Below are 23,356 nucleotides of genomic sequence, written 5' to 3'. Positions count from 1 at the left end.
CCATGAAAAACATCAAATAAATTGACCCACACACATAACCATCCATGAAAACATCCATAAAAGTGAGAAAATTCCTGTTTTTCAAGTGAGAAAAATACTGTTTTTCCATTCTCAGTGAGAAAACCATAAACCACGTGGTTCTGATCGGACCTCCTGAGGCCTCTCTACTTATATATATATATATATATATATATATATATATATATATATATATATATATATATATATATATATATATATATATATATATATATATATATATATATATATATATATATATATATATATATTCCTCATCCAAACGAATTCCTCATCCAAGCGAAATCCAAACTGGAAGACGAAGCAGATACTTGCCATATCTGTAGAAAATAGACCGAATACTGCGGCAATCAGACGAGGTAAGTATTTTCTAAAACAGAGATAGGGCTAGCACATGTGGCAAAACAAAAGCGTTATACACCCTTGCAAGTAGAAAACGGTTAAAGTGGTACTTCATTGAAACGAGAACTCCATAAGCTCTGCGTGTCTTTACAGTGAACAACGAAACAAGGCAATCGTGGGTTTCTTTAAGATCGCTACAAATTGGAAGGCCGAGGTACATAATCTTAGACGAAGACATAATCGCAGAAATTCCAAAAATGACATCAACTGGTACACTATCTTTAAAGTGGTACTTCATTGAAACGAGAACTCCATAAGCTCTGCGTGTCTTTACAGTGAACAACGAAACAAGGCAATCGTGGGTTTCTTTAAGATCGCTACAAATTGGAAGGCCGAGGTACATAATCTTAGACGAAGACTTAATCGCAGAAATTCCAAAAATGACATCAACTGGTACACTATCTTTAACGCGGCTATTAAATACGAGAACTTCACTCTTCTGGTGATTGAAAGAAAGACCTATGTTACCATACTCCTTACTCAAAACACGGTTTGTTTCTTCGATGCCCACAAGTGTTCTACTCGCGTTCAAAATGTCGTCGGCATAATCGATCAGCGAAACATTGAGACCTCTAAAGATATATGTAGACTGAACCGGTTCTTGCGATGAAATAATACTATTATTGAATAGCGGTGGGGAAGTAAGTGCTCCTTGGCGTATTCCTTTCTCTACGGGTATAAGACTAGAAGATAGGGTTAAAGCATTAACACACGGTACATTTACACGCGCTTTTAAATTACTATACGTATTCCTCAGTGCGCGTATAATAGACTTATCCACGCCACGCTTCCGAGCCGACAACAATATCTGAGGGTGAACACCGGAGTCAAAGGCAAGGTTGACATCGTGACAGGCAAAGTACAAAGTCTCATTTGAATCATTGGTGTCAATCAACAAATTAGCAATCATATAATGCGCGTCTTCTCTACTCATGTTCGCCATGAAACGTTTCATGTAGCACTTAATCCAGCGTTTTACATGTAGCACTAAGCCTATATGCAACAAGCAATTCAAATAACTTGTACAGTATAGGCGCGAAAGTTATCGGGCGGTAAGAAGAACACTGCCCCCAGTCTTTTCCCTTTTTTAATACAGGAGTAATTACATCCGTGCAGAATAGGTCTGGAACAATCCCAGCATTAAAAATCATTTGGTACAGGAGACAAAGGTGCTCGACTTTGTTCTGACTTCCCACTTACAGATGCAATCCGCACAGGTTATCTACCCCCCCCCCCTCGACAACTTCTTCTTTAGTTTCGAGAGTGTCTCACTGACTGACGAATTAGACACAACAAAACCAACTTCCCGTTCACATTCCGCAAGACTCGCATCGAGCTCAATAGAAAATTTATTTTCCAGATCAGCGTTAGGCGATGAAAACTGGTGCGTAAAATATCTAACCCACTCACTCTCACTGGGCAGAACATCAACTGATTCTATACGTTTCTTCTTTTTTAGGAATTTCTACATGCGATCGGGTTCTTGCCTTATATATTTACTATCACATTCAGTAATCATAGCACGATGTATAGCGAGGGTTTTTGCGAATCTTTGTTTAGTATATAATCGGATGGAGTTCACTATACCATGCCTTGGTCGGTCATTATCTATCCACAACCTTAACCATAATTTTACGTCCGCACACGCATTTACAAGATCCGAATTATCGGGCCAGTGGGGTATTTCCGAGCCAATCCGAACGCGACAAATTGGTACTGCAGCCTTTTCCGCACACTGCAGGGCATGAACTATTTCGCTACAGTAATTATTTATCAGTACTTGTTTATCATTTGCTGCAACTGAAGAAGATTTATGAAGTAGATTGTAAGGGACGCAAATTCTTGCTAAAATATCGTCTCATACCTTTTGGTACAAGGGGGTTTCAATTTTATCCTACATAACTTTCTGATGCCATTTTCTTTCACTGGGTAGATCAGGGTTGTAATTCGAAGACGTATTAGGTGGGAAAACATAACTAAGTGGTAAGTGGTCAGATGCGCTGATAGATGTATCAACATGTGACTGGCAAAAGGGAACTAGTTGATATGAACAAATCAAGAGATGAAGTTGCCCCAGAGTTATGCACACACGTGAAATCGAGATCATTTTCTATTATGTTTAGACCAGCGCAAGTAGTCGAGAGTACTTGGGATCTAGGGCTTTCCGGATTCAACAAATGACAGTTCATATCTCCGGCAAAAATGTACGACAAATCTTGGGTGCGACAATTTGCAATAACATTTGCTAATTTCCGACCAGCACTAACGAACTTGGAGTATGATCTAGATGATTTGTAACCTTTAGATATATAAACTGAGAAGATTATTGTCTGTTCAACCTTGATCCGTTCTATATATATATATATATATATATATATATATATATATATATATATATATATATATATATATATATATATATATGCATTGTCAGTTTATTATACATATACTGATATTTAATAGTAAAAATGTTTATATTATTTAATTTATTAAAGTTATAAAAGTGAAAACATTTATATTTTTCAGTAAAATGCAAATTATGTTCTGGCCTTGGGAAGGCATTGGGGTTTTGAGCCCTACTCATGTTAATTTTTCCTCGTTTTGAGTTTGACTCGGCTATTTATTGTAATTTCTGTTCGTTTTGGCTTTCATTTATTTATCGATGATGATTTGTGGTAGTTTCACGCTTGGTAGATTATTTTATTTTATTTTTTGCTCATTTTTGGTTTAATAGAGTTCTTTACTTTTCTTTGAAAAACTTATTTTTTGGAAAAAGTTTTTTTTAACTAATATAAGTAAACAGAGGGACCATAACCCCTAACAACGGAAAAAAAAACTTAACATGGTTTGGGGATTAATTTATTTCGATCTTTCTTTCCTTAAAACCATTACTAGTTACGTAAATTTAATGGTCTATTCATTTGGTTAAAGACATAATTCATTTTTGAAATCATTGTCACTGTCGCTTGTCTTCTAAACGCAGACAAATTGAGCCGTTTATTTATTTAATGACGTCCAAATGGACCTTAAATTAGAAGTAGTGCCTTTATATAATTACATTTTTGTATGGGATCTTAAAATTTTGCCTTTTGGCTTTTCTTTTGTCATTATGAAAGACATATCGCCGAACCTTTGTTTGTTTTAATTGTTTAGATGGTGGGACAAAAATTTCTTTTTCTTCCAACGATTTATCCAATCCATATTTTTGATTTTCAAAGGTCTGGCAGGTATTTATGACCATATCCATGTCAAAAATCCAAAAATCAATCATCATCGCTATCATTATCAATTTGTTTGCTTCGTTACACCTCGGCTTATCTGTCGTCATTATATAATACATATCGCCAATCCTTTGTTTTTTTAACAAAGGTATGGTAGGCATTTATGACCTTATCCATGTCAAAATCTCAAACCCATTCATCATCGCTATCATTTTCCATTTATACACGTTTTGATTCTCGCTGTCTACGTTTATCTTCGTTGACTTGCTGCTCTTCATCTAAGAATGCCAGACTACACCATATGAAAGATCTAAAGCCGAGCTGGCCAGCCATGAAAAAAAACAAAGAGAAGAAAAAATGTCAAGAAGAAGAAAACAAAAGGGACTGCGGCCAGTAGAAGAACAAAAAAAACAAAAACGACAAGGCGTCTTCAACGCTAAAACCGATGAAATATCTAACTAACCTAAAACCAAATAAAATCTAAAACTAAAAAATAAAAAAAAAATTAGTGAAAACAAATTTAAGGACCTAATTCACGGACCCACTAATAAGGACTGCTAATGTAAGGACCCTAGGAATGTAACATCAGAAAAACAGCTTTCTAATCCCGGTACAAAAGGGATATCAATCAAATAAAATAGATGGCGTCAAAATCTCCTGTTAATAATATATAGCAGTTTTAGATGCATTAAATAGATTATACTTTAATATGGCCAGGCATTTGATATAGTGCAGCATGGATAGGCTTTAGCATAATAAAGGTGTAATTCTTAAAACTTAAAATGTTTCTTTACTTGGGTGGGGGTGGGAGGGATTGAAGGTAGTAAATCAACGAAGATTTGCTAACAATTTTCTTCCCTCTATATTATTGACTTCTGTATTCTTAATATAAAAATTTTAGCAAGCAATGATACCACAGGCGTAATGTACATGGTACATTGTATGCTACTTTAAGGATTTTTCTGAGCATCAAAACACAAAAAAAATCTCTGATTTTTGGACGTCTCTATTTTCTTGATCTATCCCGACAGATTCAAATTTTTTCAAAGTACCGGTTTAATAAGATGAAAATTGCCCAACCTTTCTACTAAAATGTATCTATTAGGGATGCGCTCATTGTGCAATATGAGACTTGCATAAATGTTTATACGGGAGTTTTGTGTCTGAGGCTACGTGAACAGTTTCCCCCTAAAGACATATTTTTAACTTTTGGTCATTTTTGTGAAATAGGTTTCGTGAAATTTGATTCAATACCGTAAGGGGGCTAGAGAGGTAGCCTGGAACAAAAAAAGGGATTGAAGGTGGAATAGCATCCTTTCAATCATTGCTAGACCATTAAGCTCTAAATTTCTGACCTAATAAGTATTCCCAAGTTTCTACAAGCTTCTATGTGAAGGAGTTGAGGAGAAAAATAGTGCTTTGGAGGTATGTTGGTTTTTTACTAAGTTGAGGCTAGTGCGTCAACTTTGCTTGAAATTACTCCATATAATTATGGATATAAACCAATTTTCGTTTAAACATATTGTTGACATGTTAATTTTCTATGCTTTTAAAAGAAAGATAATCGAAAGAAATAGTTTTAACAGAAAAACCTTTCCTTTCAAAATAGGAAAATTAAATTGATATTCACAAATGTCGTTATTGTAAGGAATATTTTTCGCTTTCCTGTGACATGGTAAATTTATTGCCCATCATAAATGTAAAATACAACACTGATGGAGTATAAAGAAAGAAAATGGAAAGAAACAAATAAATTCTGACAAATACAAACAGAACCAAAACAAAGAAGAACAGACAAGAAGAAAAAAAAATACAAATAAGGGCAATTATATGTAACAACAAACATATTATCAACGACGGACAATTTTAGAGGTGCTTTCACCAATTATCTGCCTCTGACATCTCTCATTTCTTTTTTGTACCGCAGACACTGGACTTGCAACTCCATACCGCAAGGATAGTCAGCTGTCATTAGTCCAGAGAGGCAGCATTGGCAAATATTTCGCATACTTGTAGAAACGCTTCCGTATATCCCTAATATCTGAAGCAGTAAGAAGAGACCAAAATGGTGCAAGGGCAAGTAGATGCGGAAGAGCAAATGCATTATAAACGCTAGCTAAGATACAGCGGTTAAATTTAAGCTTTAACCAACTAGTAGACCATACGCATTCCTAGCTTTTCTGGCAAAAAAATCTTTCAACAGTTGACGCTTGGCGAGAAGATTTGACCCGATCGGTACACCAAGATACGTCAGTGTATCTTGTGGTTTAATAACAAGTTCACCTAACTGAACATTTGTCTGGCAATCTGACCGGTGATTGAAGACAAGGAACTCAGTCTTACTCTCATTAAATCGATGACCAATACGTTTATACTCCCTATCGAGAATTCCAAAAGTTTCCTCAATTCCAAAGGGTGTTCTACTAATATTAAGGATCTCATCAGCATAGATAGCTAGTGAAACATCAATGCCATTAAATATACATGTGGTTAGAACGTTCTGTTGTGGCACAATAACAGTATTATTAAACAGAGGGGGAGAAGTAACAGCGCCCTGTCTAATATCCTTTTTTAATGGAATTGAAGGAGTGAATTCCACCGTACAAGGTGAAACGGTGACCTTAGCTCTGACATTTAGCTTTTTATGACTATCACGTATCGATTTGATGACAGAAATATTAACTCCACGCTTATAAGCAGTCAATAAGATATGTGGATGTATACCCGTGTCGAAAGCTGTCTAAACCGGCAAAATATAATACCTCATTATTTTCATGACAAGGTAAGAAATGGTGAGCATGGTCACGGCCTACTCCTTTCTTGAAGCCGAATTGGTTATCCGGTGTATAACACTTATTAGATATCTCGTCCATAATTAGTAACTCAAAAACTTTGCACAAAACCGGTGGCACCATAATTGGCCTAAAAGAAGAGCATTGGTACTTGGGCTTTCCCCTTTTTAATGCCGGGGTTATTACTCCAGTACTGAACAAATCAGGAACTATACCACAACAGAATATCATCTGAAAGAGTAAGGTCAGATGCTCAATCAGGAGAGGGGACCCACATCTTAGATGCTCTGCACAGAGACCATCAACACCACGTGAAGTTTTCTTTTGTAGCTTAGAAATGCACTCATTAACCGCAGATCAAGAAACAATAAAACCGATATCATCAGTTGATTGACCTAAGTAGCCATCAAGCTCCCTTTCATATTGGTTTGACAATGACGTACCGGGCTCGGAAAATTCACTTTTAAAGTAACCATACCACTGGTCACTGGCAATTTTGAAAGCATTATAGGCTTTTGAATTATCTCTTTTGAGCAGTTTCCATACGAAATTAGGTTCACTTGTGGCTCTACTTGATAGTTCAGCTACTGATATAGCCTGGTGTTGCCTAAGTACTTTCGCAAAATGTCGCTTTGTTTTCAGACGAATTTCATTTACCAAACCTTGCCGTGGCATACCACACTCCTTCCAGACATGAAACCAGAATTTCGATTTAGCACAAGAATCAACAAGGTCAGGGTTACATGACCAGCCATGCTTCTCAGTTCCAAGACGTACTCTTCTTATGGGTAACTAGCATGCTCGGCAGAGCGTAGAGCGTGAACGATCTCTGCACAGTAAATATTTAGCAATATTTGCTTCTCTGCAAAGGCTAATAGTTTTTTTCGGGAAGGGGATGAAACGGCACTTTGATCTTTTTCAAAATAGAATCCCTAACATCCCGGAAACAAAACATATCTGCACCAGCCCAGTCAGTGGTTTCATGCCATTTACTATCATTGTCTGAACTTGGACCACTCGGTGCAATAAGTTGAACAGGGAACATATTACTGATAGGCATATGGTCTGAGATTTGGAAAGTGGAGATAAGTGAGGATCCTGAGTCTGGTTTTGCATTCGGGGAACATATGAAAAGGCCAGAGAAGAGGTACTGCCAGAAATATGGATATATGTGAAACATTGGGCATTCTCGACCGCCAAGAGCTGAGGACTCATACTATTCAGAAAATTTGCATGACTGTTACTGTCGTCACAAAGGTTACAGTTCATATCACTAGCAAGGATTACTGCTAGGTTTTGCACTTCACAATCAGACACGAGGGAACTGACTAGGCAGCATGCTTGATCAAATTGTCTGTCTGATGTAGCATTATGGTAATCGGTGGGTAAATATACTGAGACCACCAAATAATTCTGAATTTTGACTGCCGTAAAATAGTAACTGTCTCGAAAGTTTTCGGGCATGAGGACACTTCTAGCTAGAATAGCAGAACCTCCACTCGGCTGACCAGCCCCAGAGTGTCTAGCAGCAGGACTTATTACGACAGTAGAAGCAGTCTTGCTCAACAAAATAGACTGTCGGCAGTGAGAAGGTGCTCTTGTAGGCAGAGAACGTCATTCGTGTCACATAGAGTTTGGATTATAGGTAATTTCACTGAAACGGCTCCATTAATATTCCATGATGTAACGCGTAGATCAGTGGTCATTTTAGTGGATTCATAAGTTTCTGTGCAACAGGACATTTGTAGCTATAACAAGGATGGTCAGCTTGCTTGCACAGTACACACTTCATGTTTTTTGACCGGGGGTTTCTAGCTTGTTTGAATGCCCTGTCTGCGCACAGCGCGAACAGCGAGTAACAGCTTTACAGTGCTGGGCAATATGTCCGTAAGCTTGGAAGTTGTAGCAGCGAGGAGGAAGAGGGAGAAACTTATAAATACGGATACGCTCGTACTCGATTATCACTAACGAGGAAATGGCTGCTAATAAGTCTTCTTGGCGAGACAACCGAGGCTTGTAGGACCTATTTTTGTCGATACGGGAGACTTCGGTACAGTTAGTTATCAAGTTCTTCAATTGACCGTCAGGAACGAAATGGGCCATTCCACTATACACTTGAACTTATAGCTGTAAGCTTAGCAATTGTTCCTTATATTTGAGAGTATCAACTACAGCAGTACCTTTATTTTCATCATTTATAACGAGGCACCATGAACATTTTCCCGGGTCTAAGTTCTTTTACCACAGATATTGAGTTACCACACAAGTTATCAATAAAAGTTTTGCGGTCTTTGGGGTCATTCAGCGTTTTAGGTGGATTCCTTAATATAACGGCAAAAGAGGGTTTGGATGATTGTGTGAGGGCTTGAGACAAAGAAGACAGCGGGTTAAACTTTGACAGGACGTAACTATCGAATTTGACACATAGTTCGTTAACTTTACGAGTAAGTGTAGTACTTGATTCCCCTGCTATATATAATTGGTGCAAGTATAAAAGACGATGTTTAAAACACATGTTTTCAGTAAAGTACATACGATACCCCATCCTTATTAAGGAGAAAGAGGTGGTAACCCTAATCTTTGGGCTACCTAATAACCCAGTTATCCTCAAATGGAAAGGGAAAGGGACATTAGAAAAAGTTTAAAAGAAATTGGAGGAAGAGCGTCCAAATTCATGTTGGCTTCATGCGGATTGGTAGAGCAGCTGTTAGCATTGGTAGCAGCAGCCGTAGTCACCATCCTTCTTATTAGATACGTTTTGGTTGTTGAATGCTCGTGTATTGTGATTTTTTCTTTTCAGTTGCATCTATTCATGTCAAAAAGCCATAGGATAGACCAACTTAGCCAATGTGAAACCACTATTAGCGTTCAAAATCGCAAATACTTAAATGGTTATGTTATAATTGTTGCTCCATATTCTTCTGAATGAGCCATATCTATCTAAAGAATTTTAAATAAGGGTGAACAACGTTTTTATTAAATCCATATACTGAATAAACAAAACATACAAAACAACCTGCATAAAATCCTGGTATCTTCATTCTAGAATATTCATAGGCAGCGGAATAGCGCTGCCTTAGTAAAGAACGATGTTGGAACAAATTATTATATTTTTTTTTTTTTTTTTGGTTTTTTGGTTTCTTGGTCTTAGACCAGGGCACTTTGTATCAAAGGAGATGTCGTAGAAATTTCGAAAAGGGCTCATTCGATTGGAAATTGGAGTGGCTTGTGCTCTTTTCAATAGTCGACAGCGATTCGAAGGCAACTAACACTCCTTCGGCGCCCATCATTTCCCCCAAAACATCCAATCAAAATTTTGAGATAGCCCTTTTGTACAGCGTAGATGATTTATAGAATAATTTAAAAAAAACTTTTTCCACAAAATAAGTTTTTCAAAAAAAAGTAAAGAACTCCATTAAACAACAAATGAGCAAAAATAAAATCAAATAATCTACCAAGCGTGAAACTACCACAAATCAGCATCGATAAATAGATAAAACCCAAAACGAGCAGAAATTACAATAAATAACCGAGTCAAACTCAAAACGAGCAGAAATTAACATAAGCTGGGCTCAAAACCCTTATGCCTTCCCAAGGCCAGAACATATTTTGGACTTTACTGAAGAAAATATAAATGTTTTTACTTTTATAAATCAAATAATATTAATATTTTGATTACTAAATATCAGTAAATGTATATTAAACTAACAATGCACATTCATTTGTATTTTTTTCAGTAACGTGCAAATTACGTTCTGGCCTTGGGAAGGCAAAGGGGTTTTGAGCCCAACTTGTGTTAATTTCTGCTCGTTTTTAGTTTGACTCGGTTATTTATTGTAATTTCTGCTCGTTTTGGGTTTCATTTATTTATCGATGCTTATTTGTTTTAGTTTCACGCTTGGTAGATTATTTGATTTTAGTTTTGCTCATTTTTGTTTAATGGAGTTCTTTACTTTTCTTTGAAAAACTTTTTTTGTGGAAAAAGTTTTTTTAATTAATTTCTGTTTGTTTTATATTGACATAGTCTTTTCAGAGAAAAAGAAAATAATACTTTAAATCTTTTCGTTTTTTTAAGAATTTATAGTTTGGCCTGCTATTTAACAACATGCACCCTTTTAAAAATCTGAACACATATAGAAGTGTTTAATTTAGTTTCATACCTCCTCCAGTTGACCTGAAAAGGAAAACTTGACACCATTCGCAAAAAAATCTGTTTACTTTCTTTGATAGCTTGGATACACTTACGCTATTTTGATGTGGTTAAATTTTAAGAGCGGAAGTAGCCCCGAAAGTTTGAACATAATATCCTCAGTCGTTCTTGGGATACTGCTGAGATGCCTTATTGGGAAATGGCATTAACACAGTGCATTTTGATTTAATCTTATGGCAACATTTAGTTTTTAAACATAAAGTCAAATGGGAGGGTGGGCATGGGAGGGGGATTAGTTTCCCTTCAATCACTTTCGACTATTAAAAAGGGCATCAGCCCTTTCTATTTTCAATCGAATGAGCCCTTTTCGAAGTTCCTACGACAACACCTTTGATACAAAGTGCCCTGGTCTAAACAACAACAAAAAAATAATACATTATATCCACATCGATATTTACTATAAAAATGTCAAGCCTTCCAATTACTTTGGATTATTAAAAAGGGTACTAGGCCTTTTGAATTCCAATCAAATGAGCCTTTTTCGAGTTTCTACGACAACACTTCCTATAAACACCTTATATGGCCCTAGGGCATAAATTACAACTCTTACCCTAAGGGCTGTGAGGGTGGTTGTCATCCTCTAAGACCTAACTTCCTGAACTTTCAACTACGTTAAACAAAATGGCTATCTCAAAATTTTGATTGGACGTCTGTGGGTAAATGGTGGGCGTAAGAGGGGCGTTAGTCTTTCTCCAATCACTTTCAACTATTAAAAAAGGCACTAGCCCTTTCAATTTCCAATCAAATGAGCCCTTTTGAAGTCTCTACGACAAAGCTTTCAATAAAAACCTTATATACCCCCAGGGCATAACTTACAAACCTCACCCTGAGGGCTGGGTGGAGGGTTGTCATCCTCACAGACCTAATTTCCAGAGCTTTCTACTACGTTGAACAAAATGGCAATATGAAAATTTTGAATGGATGTGTTTGAGGGAATGGTGCGCGTGAGAGAGGGGTTAGTTACCGTCCAATCACTTTCAACTATTAAAAAGGGCACTATCCTACTCAATTTCCAATTGAATGAGCCTCTTTTGAAGTTTTTACGACAACTCTATCATTAAAAACCTTATATGCCCCCTAGACATAACTTACAACCTTTGCCCTGGGGACTCTCGGGGGTTTGTCATCCTTAAATACATAATTTCCGGAACATTCAACTACGTTGAACAAAATGGATATCTCTAAGCTTTGATTGAATGTGTTTGGGGAAATGAAGGGCGTGAGAGGGGGGTTAATTACTCTCCACTTACTTTCGACTATTAAAAAGGGTAATGTAAATTTCCAATCAAATGAGCCCCTTTTGAAATTTCTACAACAACTTTCTATATAAACCTTATATGCCCCCAGGGCACAAATTACAACCCTTGCTCTGAAAGCTCTGAAGGTGTTTTTATCCTAAAAGACATAATTTCCAGAACTTTCGACTACGTTGAACAAAATGGATATCTCAAAATTTTGATTGGATGTGTTTGGAGGAATGGTGGGCGTGGAAGTTTGTTGCCTTCCAATCACTTTCGACTATTAAAAAGGGCACTAGCCATTTCAATTTCCAATCGAATGAGTCATTTTTTAAGTTTCTACGAAAACGCGTTCAGTAAAAGTCTTATATGCCCCCAGGGCATAACTTGCAACCCTTGCCCTGAGGGCTGTGGGGGAGTGTCCTCCTCAATAACATAATTTCTACCTGGAAATCCAAAACACTGAATAAAATGGCTATCTAAGAATTTTGCTTGGATGTGCTTGCGGAAAAGGTGGGCGAGAGAGGGGGGCTAGTTGCCCTCAAATCGCTTTCGACTATTAAAAAGAGCACTAAACCTTTGAATTTCCAATCGAATGAGCCCTTTTTCAAGTTTCTACGACAAAGATTTCAATAAAAACTTATATACCCTCAGGGCATAACTTATTATCCTTGCTCTGAAGACTGTGAGGGTGTGTCCTGCTCAAAGGTATAATTTCCTGAACTTTAACTGTGTAGAAGAAAATGGCTATCTCAAAATTTTGATTGGATGTGTTCGGGGAAATGGTGGGCGTGGAAGGGGTGTTAGTTGCCTTCCAATTACTTTCGACTATTAAAAAGGGCATAAGCCATTTCAATTTCTAATAAAATTAGCCCTTTTTGAAGTTTCTACGACAACACGTTAAAATAAAAACTTTATATGCCCCCAGGGCATAACTTACAACCCTAGTCCTGAGGGCTGTGAGGAGGTTGTCATCCTCAAAGACCTAATTTCCGGAACTTAAAACTACGTTGAACAAAATGACTATCTAAAAATTTTGATTTGATGTTTGGGGGAATGATGGGCGTGGGGGGGCTAGTTGCCCTCCAATCACTTTCGACTATTAAAAAGGGTACTAGCCCTTAAAATTTCCCATCAAATGAACCTGTTTTGAAGTTTGTAAGACAACGCCTTCTATAAAAACCTTATATGCCCCAAGGCTATTACTCGAAACCCGAGCCCTGAGGGTTGTGAGGGAGTGTCCTCCTCAAAAACATATTTTCTATCAGGAAGACAGCTACGCTGAACAAAATGGCTTTCTCAAAATTTTGATTGGATGTGTTTGGGGGGATGATGGGCGTGGGGGGGGGGGCTAGTTGCCATCCAATCAATTTCGACTATTAAAAAGGGCACTAGCCCTTTGAATTTCCAATAGAATGAGCCTGTTTTTAAGTTTCTACGACAACGCCTTCTATAAAAACCTTATATGCCCCCAGGGCATAACTTATAACTTAAAATGGCTATCTAAAAATTTTGATTGGATGTGTTTGGGGGAATGATGGGCGTGGGTGGGGGGGCTAGTTGCCCTCCAATCACTTTCGACTATTAAAAAGGGCACTAGCTCTTTGAATTTTCAATGGAATGAGCCTGTTTTGAAGTTTCTACGACAACACCTTCTATAAAAACCTTATATGCCCCCAGGACATAACTTAAAACCCTTGCCCTGAGGGTTGCGTCACTCCCCTACAGCTAGCAGGGCAAGGGTTGTAAGTTATGCCCTGTGGGAAAATAAGGTTTTTTATAGAAAGCGTTGTCGTAGAAACTTCAAAAAAGGCTCGTTAAACTGGAAATTCAAAGGGCTAGGGCCCTTTTTAATAGTCGAAAGCGATTAGAGGGCAACTTAACCCCCCTCCTCACGCCCAACTGTTCTCCAAACACATCCAATCAAAATTTTGAGATAGCTATTTTGTTCAACGTAGTTGAAAATTCTGGAAATTAGGTCTTTGAAAATGACAACCCCCCATAGCCCTCAGGGCAAGGGTTGTAAGTTATGCCCTGGGGGCACATAAGGTTTTTTTTATAGAAAGCGATGTCGTAGGAACTTCAAAAAGGGCTCATTTGATTGAAAATTGCAATGGCTAGTTCCCTTTTTAATGGTCAAAAGCGATTGGAAGGCAACTAACACCCCTTCCACGCCCACCATTTATTCTGAGATAGCCATTTTGTTCAAAGTAGTTAAAAGGTCCGGAAATTATATCTAAGAGGATGACAATTCCCCCGCAGCCTTCAGGTTAAGGGTTGTAAGTTATGCCCTGGGGGCATATAAGTTTTTAATTGAAATATTTGACGTAGAAACTTAAAAAAGTGCTCATTCGATCGGAAATTCAAAGAGCTAGTGCCCTTTTTAATAGTCAAAAGTGATTTGAGGACAACTAGCCCCCCTCTCACGCCCACCTTTTCCCAAATACATCCACTCAAAATTTTTAGATAGCCAGTTTGTTCAACGTAGTGAAAAGTTTTAGAAATTAGGTCTTTGAGCATGATAACTCCCTCAGAGCCCTCGGGGCAAGGGTTATAAGTTATGCCCTTGGGACATATAAGGTTTTTAAAGATAGCGATGCTGTAGAAACTTCAAAAAGGGCTCATTTGATTGGATATTAGAAGGGCTCGTGCCGATTTTAATAGTCGAAAGGAATTGGAAGGCTTGACATTCAAAAGTGATTGGAGGATAAATAACACCCCACTCACACCCACCATTTTCCCAAACACATCCAATCAAAATTTTGAGATAGCCATTTTTTCGACGTAGTTAAAAAAAACTGGAAATAATGTTTTTGAGGATGATACTCCCTCCACAGCCCTCAGGGCAAGGGTTGTAAGTTATGCCCTGGGGGCAAATGAGGTTCTTTTTTTATAGAAAGTGTTGTCGTAGAAACTTCAAAAAGGAATCATTCGATTGGAAATTGATACAGCTAGTGCCCTTTTTAATAGTGGAAAGTGATTGGACGGTGAGTAACCCCCGTCTCATACCCACCATTTCCCCAAACACATCCAATCAAAATTTTGAGATAAGGCTTATATAGAAAGTTGCTGTAGAAATTTCAAAAAGGGCTCATTTGATTGGAAATTGAAATTGGCCTTTTTAATAGTCGAAAGTGGGTGGAGAGTAATTAACCCCCCTCTCACGCCCACCATTTCCCCAAAAATATTCAATCAAAGTTTAGAGATAGCCATTTTGTTCAACGTAGTTGAAAGTTAGGGAAATTATGTATTTAAGGATGACAAATCCCCTAGAGCCTCAGAGCAAAGGTTTTAAGTTATGCCCTGGGGCTATATAAGGTTTTTATAGATAGAGTTGTCGTAAAAACTTCAAAAGGGGCTTATTCAACTGGAAATTCAAAGGGCTAGTGCCCTTTTTAATAGCCGGAAGTGATTGGAGGGCAACTAAACCCCCTCTCACGCCCACGATTTCCCCAAACACATCCAATCAAAATTTCGAGATAGTAATTTTCTTCAATGTAGTTGAAAGTTCTGGAAATTAGGGCTTTGATGATGACAACCCCCCCAGCCCTCAGGGCAAGGGTTGTAAGCTATACCCTGGGGGCATATATGGTATTTATTGTAAGCGTTGTTGTAGAAACTTCTAAAGGGCTCATTTGGTTGGAAATTAAAAGGGCTAGTGCCTTTTTAATAGTTGAAAGTGATTGGAGAGCAACTAACGCCCCCCTCACGCCCACCATTTCCCCAAAAACATGCAATCAAAATTTTGAGATAGCCATTTTGTTTAGAGTAGTTGAGAGTTCAGGAAATTAGGTCTTTGAGGATGACAACCTCCTCACATCCCTCAGTGCGAGGGGTGTGCTCAGTGCAATTTATGCCCTGGGGGCATATAAGGTATTTATAGAAAGCGTTGTCGTAGAAACTTAAAAAGGGCTCATTTGATTGGAAAATGAAAATCCTAGTGCCCTTTTTAATAGTCGAAAGTGATTGGAAGGCTTGACATTTTTATAGTAAAGATCGATGTGGGTACAATGTATTATTACTTTTTCTTTTCTTTTTTTTTTTTAGACCAGGGCACTTTTAGACCAGACCCTGGGGGCATATAAGGTTTATATAGAAAGTTGTTGTAGAAATTTCAAAAGGGGCTCATTTGATTGGAAATTTACATTACCCTTTTTAATAGTCGAAAGTAAGTGGAGAGTAATTAACCCCCCTCTCACTCCCTTCATTTCCCCAAACACATTCAATCAAAGCTTCGAGATAGCCATTTTGTTCAACGTTGTTGAAAGATCTGGAAATTATGTATTTAAGGATGACAAACCCCCGAGAGTCCCCAGGGCAAAGGTTGTAAGTTATGCCCAGGGGGCATATAGGGTTTTTAATGATAGAGTTGTCGTAAAAACTTAAAAAGAGGCTCATTCAATTGGAAATTGAGAAGGATAGTGCCCTTTTTAATAGTTGAAAGTGATTGGACTGTAACTAACCCCTCTCTCACGCGCACCATTCCCTCAAACACATCCAATCAAAATTTTCAGATTGCCATTTTGTTCAACGTAGTAGAAAGCTCCGGAAATTAGGTCTGTAAGGATGACAGCCCCCACACCCAGCCCTCGGGACGAGGGTTGTAAGTTATCCCCTGGGGGCATATAAGGTTTTTATTGAAAGTGTTGTCGTAGAAACTTCAAAAGGGCTCATTTGATTGGAAACTGAAAGGGTTAGTGCCCTTTTGAATAGTTGAAAATGATTGAAGAAACACTAACGCCCCTCTCACGCCCACCATTTTCCCAGAGACATCCAATCAAAATTTTGAGATAGCCATTTTGTGTAACGTAGTTGAAAGTTCTGGAAACTAGGTCTTAGAGAATGACAACCGCCCTCACAGCCCTTAGGGTAAGAGTTGTAACTTATGCCCTGGGGCCATATAAGGTGTTTATAGGAAGTGTTGTCGTAGAAACTCGAAAAAGGCTCATTCGATTGGAATTCCAAAGGCCTATTGCCCTTTTTAATAGTCGAAAGTTATAGGAAGACTTGACATTTTTATACTAAAGATTGATTTGGATATAATGTATTATTTTTTGTTGTTGTTGTTGTTTAGACCAGGGCACTTCGTATCGAACGGGTTGTCGTAGGAAATTTGAAAAGGTTTCATTTGATTGAAAATACAAAGAGCTGATGCCCTTTTCAATAGTCGAAAGTGATTGGAGGGCAACTAATCCCCCTCCCATGCCCACACTCCCATTTGACTTTATGTTTAAAAAGTAAATGTTGCCATAAGATTAAATCAAAATGCACTGTGTTAATGCCATTTCCCAATAAGGCATCTCAGCAGTATCCCAAGAACGACTGAGGGTATTATGTTCAAACTTTTGTGGCTGCTTCTGCTCTTAAAATATAACCAAATCAAAATAGCGTAAGTGTATCCAAGCTATCAAAGAAAGTAAAAAGATTTTTTTGCGAATGGTATCAAGTTTTCCATTTCAGGTCAACTAGAGGAGGTATGAATCTAAATTAAACACTACTATTTGTGTCCAGATACTTAAGAGGGTGTATGTTGTTAAATAGCAGGCCAAACTATAAATTCTTAAAAAAACGGAAAGTTTTAAAGTATTATTTTCTTTTTCCCTGAAAAGACTATGTCAATATAAAACGAACAGAAATTAATTAAAAAAACTTTTTCCACAAAATAAAGTTTTTCAAAGAAAAGTAAAGAACTCAATTAAACAAAAAATGAGCAAAAATAAAATAAAATAATCTACCAAGCGTGAAACTACAACAAATCAGCATCGATAAATAAATGAAACCCAAAACGAGCAGAAATTACAATAAATAACCGAGTCAAACTAAAAAACGAGCAGAAATTAACACAAGTTGGGCTCAAAACCCCTTTGCCTTCCCAAGGCCAGAACGTAATTTGCACGTTACTGAAAAAAATACAAATGAATGTGCATTGTCAGTTTAATATACATTTACTGATGTTTAGTAATCAAAATCTTAATATTATTTGACTTATTAAAGTTATAAAAGTAAAAACATTTATATTTTTCTCAGTAAAGTGCAAATTATGTTCTGGCCTTGGGAAGGCATAGGGTTTTGAGCCCAGCTTATGTTAATTTCTACTCGTTTTGAGTTTGACTCGGTTATTTATTGTAATTTCTGTTCGTTTTGGGTTTCATTTGTTTATCGATGCTGATTTGTGGCAGTTTCACGCTTGGTAGATTATTTTATTTTATTTTTGCTCATTTTATGTTTAATGGAATTCTTTACTTTTTTTTTAAAAACTTATTTTGTGGAAAAAGTTTTTTTTTAAATTATTCTATAAATCAACTACGCTGTACAAAAGGGCTCTCTCAAAATTTTGATTGGATGTTTTGGGGGAAATGGTGGGCGCCGAAGGAGTGTTAGTTGCCTTCGAATCGCTGTCGACTATTGAAAAGAGCACAAGCCACTCCAATTTCCAATCGAATGAGCCCTTTTCGAAATTTCTACGACATCTCCTTTGATACGAAGTGCCCTGGTCTAAGACCAAGAAACCAAAAAACCAAAAAAAAAAAAAAAATAATAATTTGTGCTAACATCGTTCTTTACTAAGGCAGCGCTATTCCGCTGCCTGTGATTATTCTAGAATGAAGATACCAGGATTTTATGCAGGTTGTTTTGTATGTTTTGTTTATTCAGTATATGGATTTAATAAAAACGTTGTTCACCCTTATTTAAAATTCTTTAGATAGATATGGCTCATTCAGAAGAATATGGAGCAACAATTATAACATAACCATTTAAGTATTTGCGATTTTGAACGCTAATAGTGGTTTCACATTGGCTAAGTTGGTCTATCCTATGGCTTTTTGACATGAATAGATGCAACTGAAAAGAAAAAATCACAATACACGAGCATTCAACAACCAAAACGTATCTAATAAGAAGGATGGTGACTACGGCTGCTGCTACCAATGCTAACAGCTGCTCTACCAATCCGCATGAAGCCAACATGAATTTGGACGCTCTTCCTCCAATTTCTTTTAAACTTTTTCTAATGTCCCTTTCCCTTTCCATTTGAGGATAACTGGGTTATTAGGTAGCCCAAAGATTAGGGTTACCACCTCTTTCTCCTTAATAAGGATGGGGTATCGTATGTACTTTACTGAAAACATGTGTTTTAAACATCGTCTTTTATACTTGCACCAATTATATATAGCAGGGGAATCAAGTACTACACTTACTCGTAAAGTTAACGAACTATGTGTCAAATTCGATAGTTACGTCCTGTCAAAGTGTTAACCCGCTGTCTTCTTTGTCTCAAGCCCTCACACAATCATCCAAACCCTCTTTTGCCGTTATATTAAAGAATCCACCTAAAACGCTGAATGACCCCAAGGACCGCAAAACTTTTATTGATAACTTGTGTGGTAACTCAATATCGGTGGTAATAGAACTTAGACCGGGACCATGTTCATAGTGCTTATTTATAAAAGATGAAAATAAATGTACTGTTGTAGCTGATGCTCTCAAATCTAAGGAAAAATGGCTAAACTTACAGCTATAAGTTCCAGTGTATTGTGGAATGGCCCGTTTCGTTCCTGACGGTCAATTGAAGAACTTGATAACTAACTGTACCGAAGTCTCCCGTATCGACAAAAATAGGTCCTACAAGCCTCGGTTGTCTCGCCAAGAAGACTTATTAGCAGCCATTTCCTCGTCAGTGATAATCGAGTACGAGCGAATCCGCATTGATAAATTTCTCCCTCTACCTCCTTGCTGCTACAACTGCCATGCTTACGGACATATTGCCCAGCACTGTAAAGCTGTTACTCGCTGTTCGCGCTGTGCGCAGACAGGACATTCAAACAAGCTAGAAACCCCCTGTCAAAAAACATGAAGTGTGTACTGTGCAAGCAAGCTGACCATCCTTGTTATAGCTACAAATGTCCTGTTGCACAGAAACCTATGAACCCACTAAAATGACCACTGATCTACGAGTTACATCATGGAATATTAATGGAGCCGTTTCAATGAAATTACCTATAATCCAAACTCTATGTGACACGAATGACGTTCTCTGCCTACAAGAGCACCTTCTCACTGCCGACAGTCTATTTTGTTGAGCAAGACTGCTTCTACTGTCATAATAAGTCCTGCTGCTAGACACTCTGGGGCTGTTCGGCCGAGTGGAGGTACTGCTATTCTTGCTAGAAGTGTCCTCATGCCCGAAAACTTTCGTGACAGTGACTATTTTACGGCAGTAAAAATTCAGAATTATGTGGTGGTCTCAGTGTATTTACCCACCGATTACCGTAATGCTACATCTGACAGACAATTTGATCAAGCATGCCGCCTAGTCAGTTCCCTCGTGTCTGATTGTGAAGTGCAAAACCTAGCAGTAATCCTTGCTAGTGATATGAACTGTAACCTTTTTGACGACAGTAACAGTCATGCAAATATTCTGAATAGTATGTGCCCTCTGCTCTTGGCGGTCGAGAATACCCAAGGTTTCACATATATCCATAACTCTGGCAGTACCTCTTCTCTGGACCTTTTCATATGTTCCCCGAATGCAAAACCAGACTCAGGATCCTCACTTATCTGCACTTTCCAAACCTCAGACCATATGCCTATCAGTAATATATTCCCTGTTCAACTTATTGCACCGAGTGGTCCAAGTCCAGACAATGATAGTAAATGGCGTGAAACCACTGACTGGGCTTGTGTAGATATGTTTTGTTTCCGGGATGTTAGGGATTCTATTTTGAAAAAGATCAAAGTGCCGTTTCATCCCCTTCCCGAAAAAAACTATTAGCCTTTGCTGAGAAGCAAATATTGCTAAATATTTACTGTGCAGAGATCGTTCACGCTCTACGCTCTGCCGAGCGTGCTAGTTTACCCATAAAAAGAGCACGTCTTGGAACTGAGAAGCATGGCTGGTCATGTAACCCTGACCTTGTTGATTCTTGTGCTAAATCGAAATTCTGGTTTCATGTCTGGAAGGAGTGTGGTATGCCACTGCAAGGTTTGGTAAATGAAATTCGTCTGAAAACAAAGCGAAATTTTGCGAAAATGCTTAGGCAATACCATGCTAAATCAGTAGCTGGATTCTCAAGTAGAGCCACAACTGAGAGTAATTTCATATGGAAACTGCTCAGAAGAGATACTTCAAAAGCCTATAATGCTTTCAAAATTGCCAGTGACCAGTGGTATGGTTACTTTAAAAGTGAATTTTCCGAGCCCGGTACGTCATTGTCAAACCAATATGAAAGGGAGCTTGATGGTTACTTAGGTCAATCAACTGATGATATCGGTTTTATTGTTTCTTGATCTGCGGTTACTGAGTGCATTTCTAAGCTACAAAAGAAAACTTCACGTGGTGTTGATGGTCTCTGTGAAGAGCATCTAAGATGCGGGTCCCCTCTCCTGATTGAGCATCTGACCTTACTCTTTCAGATTATATTCTGTTGTGGTATAGTTCCTGATTTGTTCAGTACTGGAGTAATAACCCCGGCATTAAAGAGGGGAAATTCCACATACCAATGCTTTTCTTTGAGGCCAATCATGGTACCGCCGATTTTATGCAATGTTTTCGAGTTACTAATTATGAACGAGACATCTGATAAGTGCTATGCACCGGATAAACAATTCGGCTTCAAGGAGTAGGCCGCGACCAAGCTCACCATTTGATTGCTAATTTACTTCTACATGGTCATGAAAATAATGAGGTATTATATTCTGCCGGTTTAGACAGCTTTCGACACGGGTATACATCCACATATCTTATTAACTGCTTAAAAGCGTGGAGTTAATACTTCTGTCATCAAATCGATACGTGATATGTATAAAAAGCTAAATGTCAGAGCTAAGGTCACCGTTTCACCTTGTACGGTGGAACTCACTCCTTCAATTCCATTAAAAAAGGATATTAGACAGGGCGCTGTTACTTCTCCCCCTCTGTTTAATAATACTGTCATTGTGCCACAACAGAACGTTCTAACCACATGTATATTTAATGGCATTGATGTTTCACTAGCTATCTATGCTGATGAGATCCTTGATATTAGTAGAACAGCCTTTGGAATTGAGGAAACTTTTGGAATTCTCGATAGGGAGTATAAACGTATTGGTCTTCGATTTAATGAGAGTAAGACTGAGTTCCTTGTGTTCAATCACCGGTCAGATTGCCAGACAAATGTTCAGTTAGGTGAACTTGTCATTAAACCACAAGATACACTGACGTATCTTGGTGTACCGATCGGGTCAAATCTTCTCGCCAAGCGTCAACTGTTGAAAGATTTTTTTGCCAGAAAAGCTAGGAATGCGTATGGTCTACTAGTTGGTTAAAGCTTAAATTTAACCGCTGTATCTTAGCTAGCGTTTATAATGCATTTGCTCTTCCGCATCTACTTGCCCTTGCACCATTTTGGTCTCTTCTTACTGCTTCAGATATTAGGGATATACGGAAGCGTTTCTTCAAGTATGCGAAATATTTGCCAATGCTGCCTCTCTGGACTAATGACAGCTGACTATCCTCGCGGTATGGAGTTGCAAGTCCAGTGTCCACGGTACAAAAAAGAAATGAGAGATGTCAGAGGCAGATAATTGGTGAAAGCACCTCTGAAATTGTCCGTCGTTGATAATATGTTTGTTGTTACATACAATTGCCCTTATTTGTATTTTTTTTTTCTTCTTGTCTGTTCTTCTTTGTTTTGTTTCTGTTTGTATTTGTCAGAATTTATTTGTTTCTTTCCATTTTCTTTCTTTATACTCCATCAGTGTTGTATTTTACATTTATGATGGGCAATAAATTTACCATGTCACAGGAAAGCGAAAAATATTCCTTACAATAACGACATTTGTGAATATCAATTTAATTTTCCTATTTTGAAAGGAAAGGTTTTTCTGTTAAAACTATTTCTTTCGATTTTCTTTCTTTTAAGGTCCATTTGGACGTCATGAAATAAAGAAACGGCTCAAATTGTCTGCGTTTAGAAGACAAGCGACAGTGACAATGATTTCAAAAATGAATTATGTCTTTAACCAAATGAATAGACCATTAAATTTACGTAACTAGTCATAGTTTTAAGGAAAGAAAGATCGAAATAAATTAATCCCCAAACCATGTTAAGTTTTTTTCCGTTGGTAGGGGTTATGGTCCCTCTGTTTACTTATATTAGTTAAAAAAACTTTTTCCACAAAACAAGTTTTTTAAAGAAAAGTAAAGAGCTATATTATACCAAAAATGAGCAAAAATAAAGTCAAATAATCTACCAAGCCTGAAACTACCATAAATCAACATCGATAAATAAATGAAACCCAAAAGGAACAGAAATTACAATAAATAGCCGAGTCAAACTCAAAACGAGGAAAAATTAACCTGAGTAGGGCTCAAAACCCCAATGCCTTCCCAAGGCCAGAACATAATTTGCACTCATCTGAAAAATATAGATGTTTTTACTTTTATAATTTTAATAAATTAAATAATATTAACAT

At 37.6% G+C, this 23,356-nt stretch overlaps 1 protein-coding gene across 1 annotated transcript; it reads left to right on the top strand.

The window, feature by feature from the left end:
- Positions 1-21,700: 21,700 nt before the first annotated feature.
- Positions 21,701-22,207, top strand: LOC148938591 (uncharacterized). The gene has a single exon (XM_089107679.1). The coding sequence runs from the start codon at positions 21,701-21,703 to the stop codon at positions 22,205-22,207; it is 507 nt and encodes a 168-aa protein (XP_088963805.1).
- Positions 22,208-23,356: the final 1,149 nt, after the last annotated feature.

The sequence above is a fragment of the Artemia sp. Qi Xiang Cuo genome, unplaced genomic scaffold (genome assembly GCF_049724085.1).
Source record: "Artemia sp. Qi Xiang Cuo unplaced genomic scaffold, ASM4972408v1 HiC_scaffold_3096, whole genome shotgun sequence".
NCBI classification, from domain to species: Eukaryota; Metazoa; Arthropoda; class Branchiopoda; order Anostraca; family Artemiidae; genus Artemia; species Artemia sp. Qi Xiang Cuo.
The sequence above is the reverse complement of the archived record's forward strand: the minus strand, read 5'-3'. Positions and strand labels throughout refer to the sequence as shown.

Coding starts and splice junctions, on each gene's coding strand:
- LOC148938591 (XM_089107679.1), top strand. CDS start 21,701: ATGTATAAAAAGCTAAATGTCAGAGCTAAGGTCACCGTTTCACCTTGT.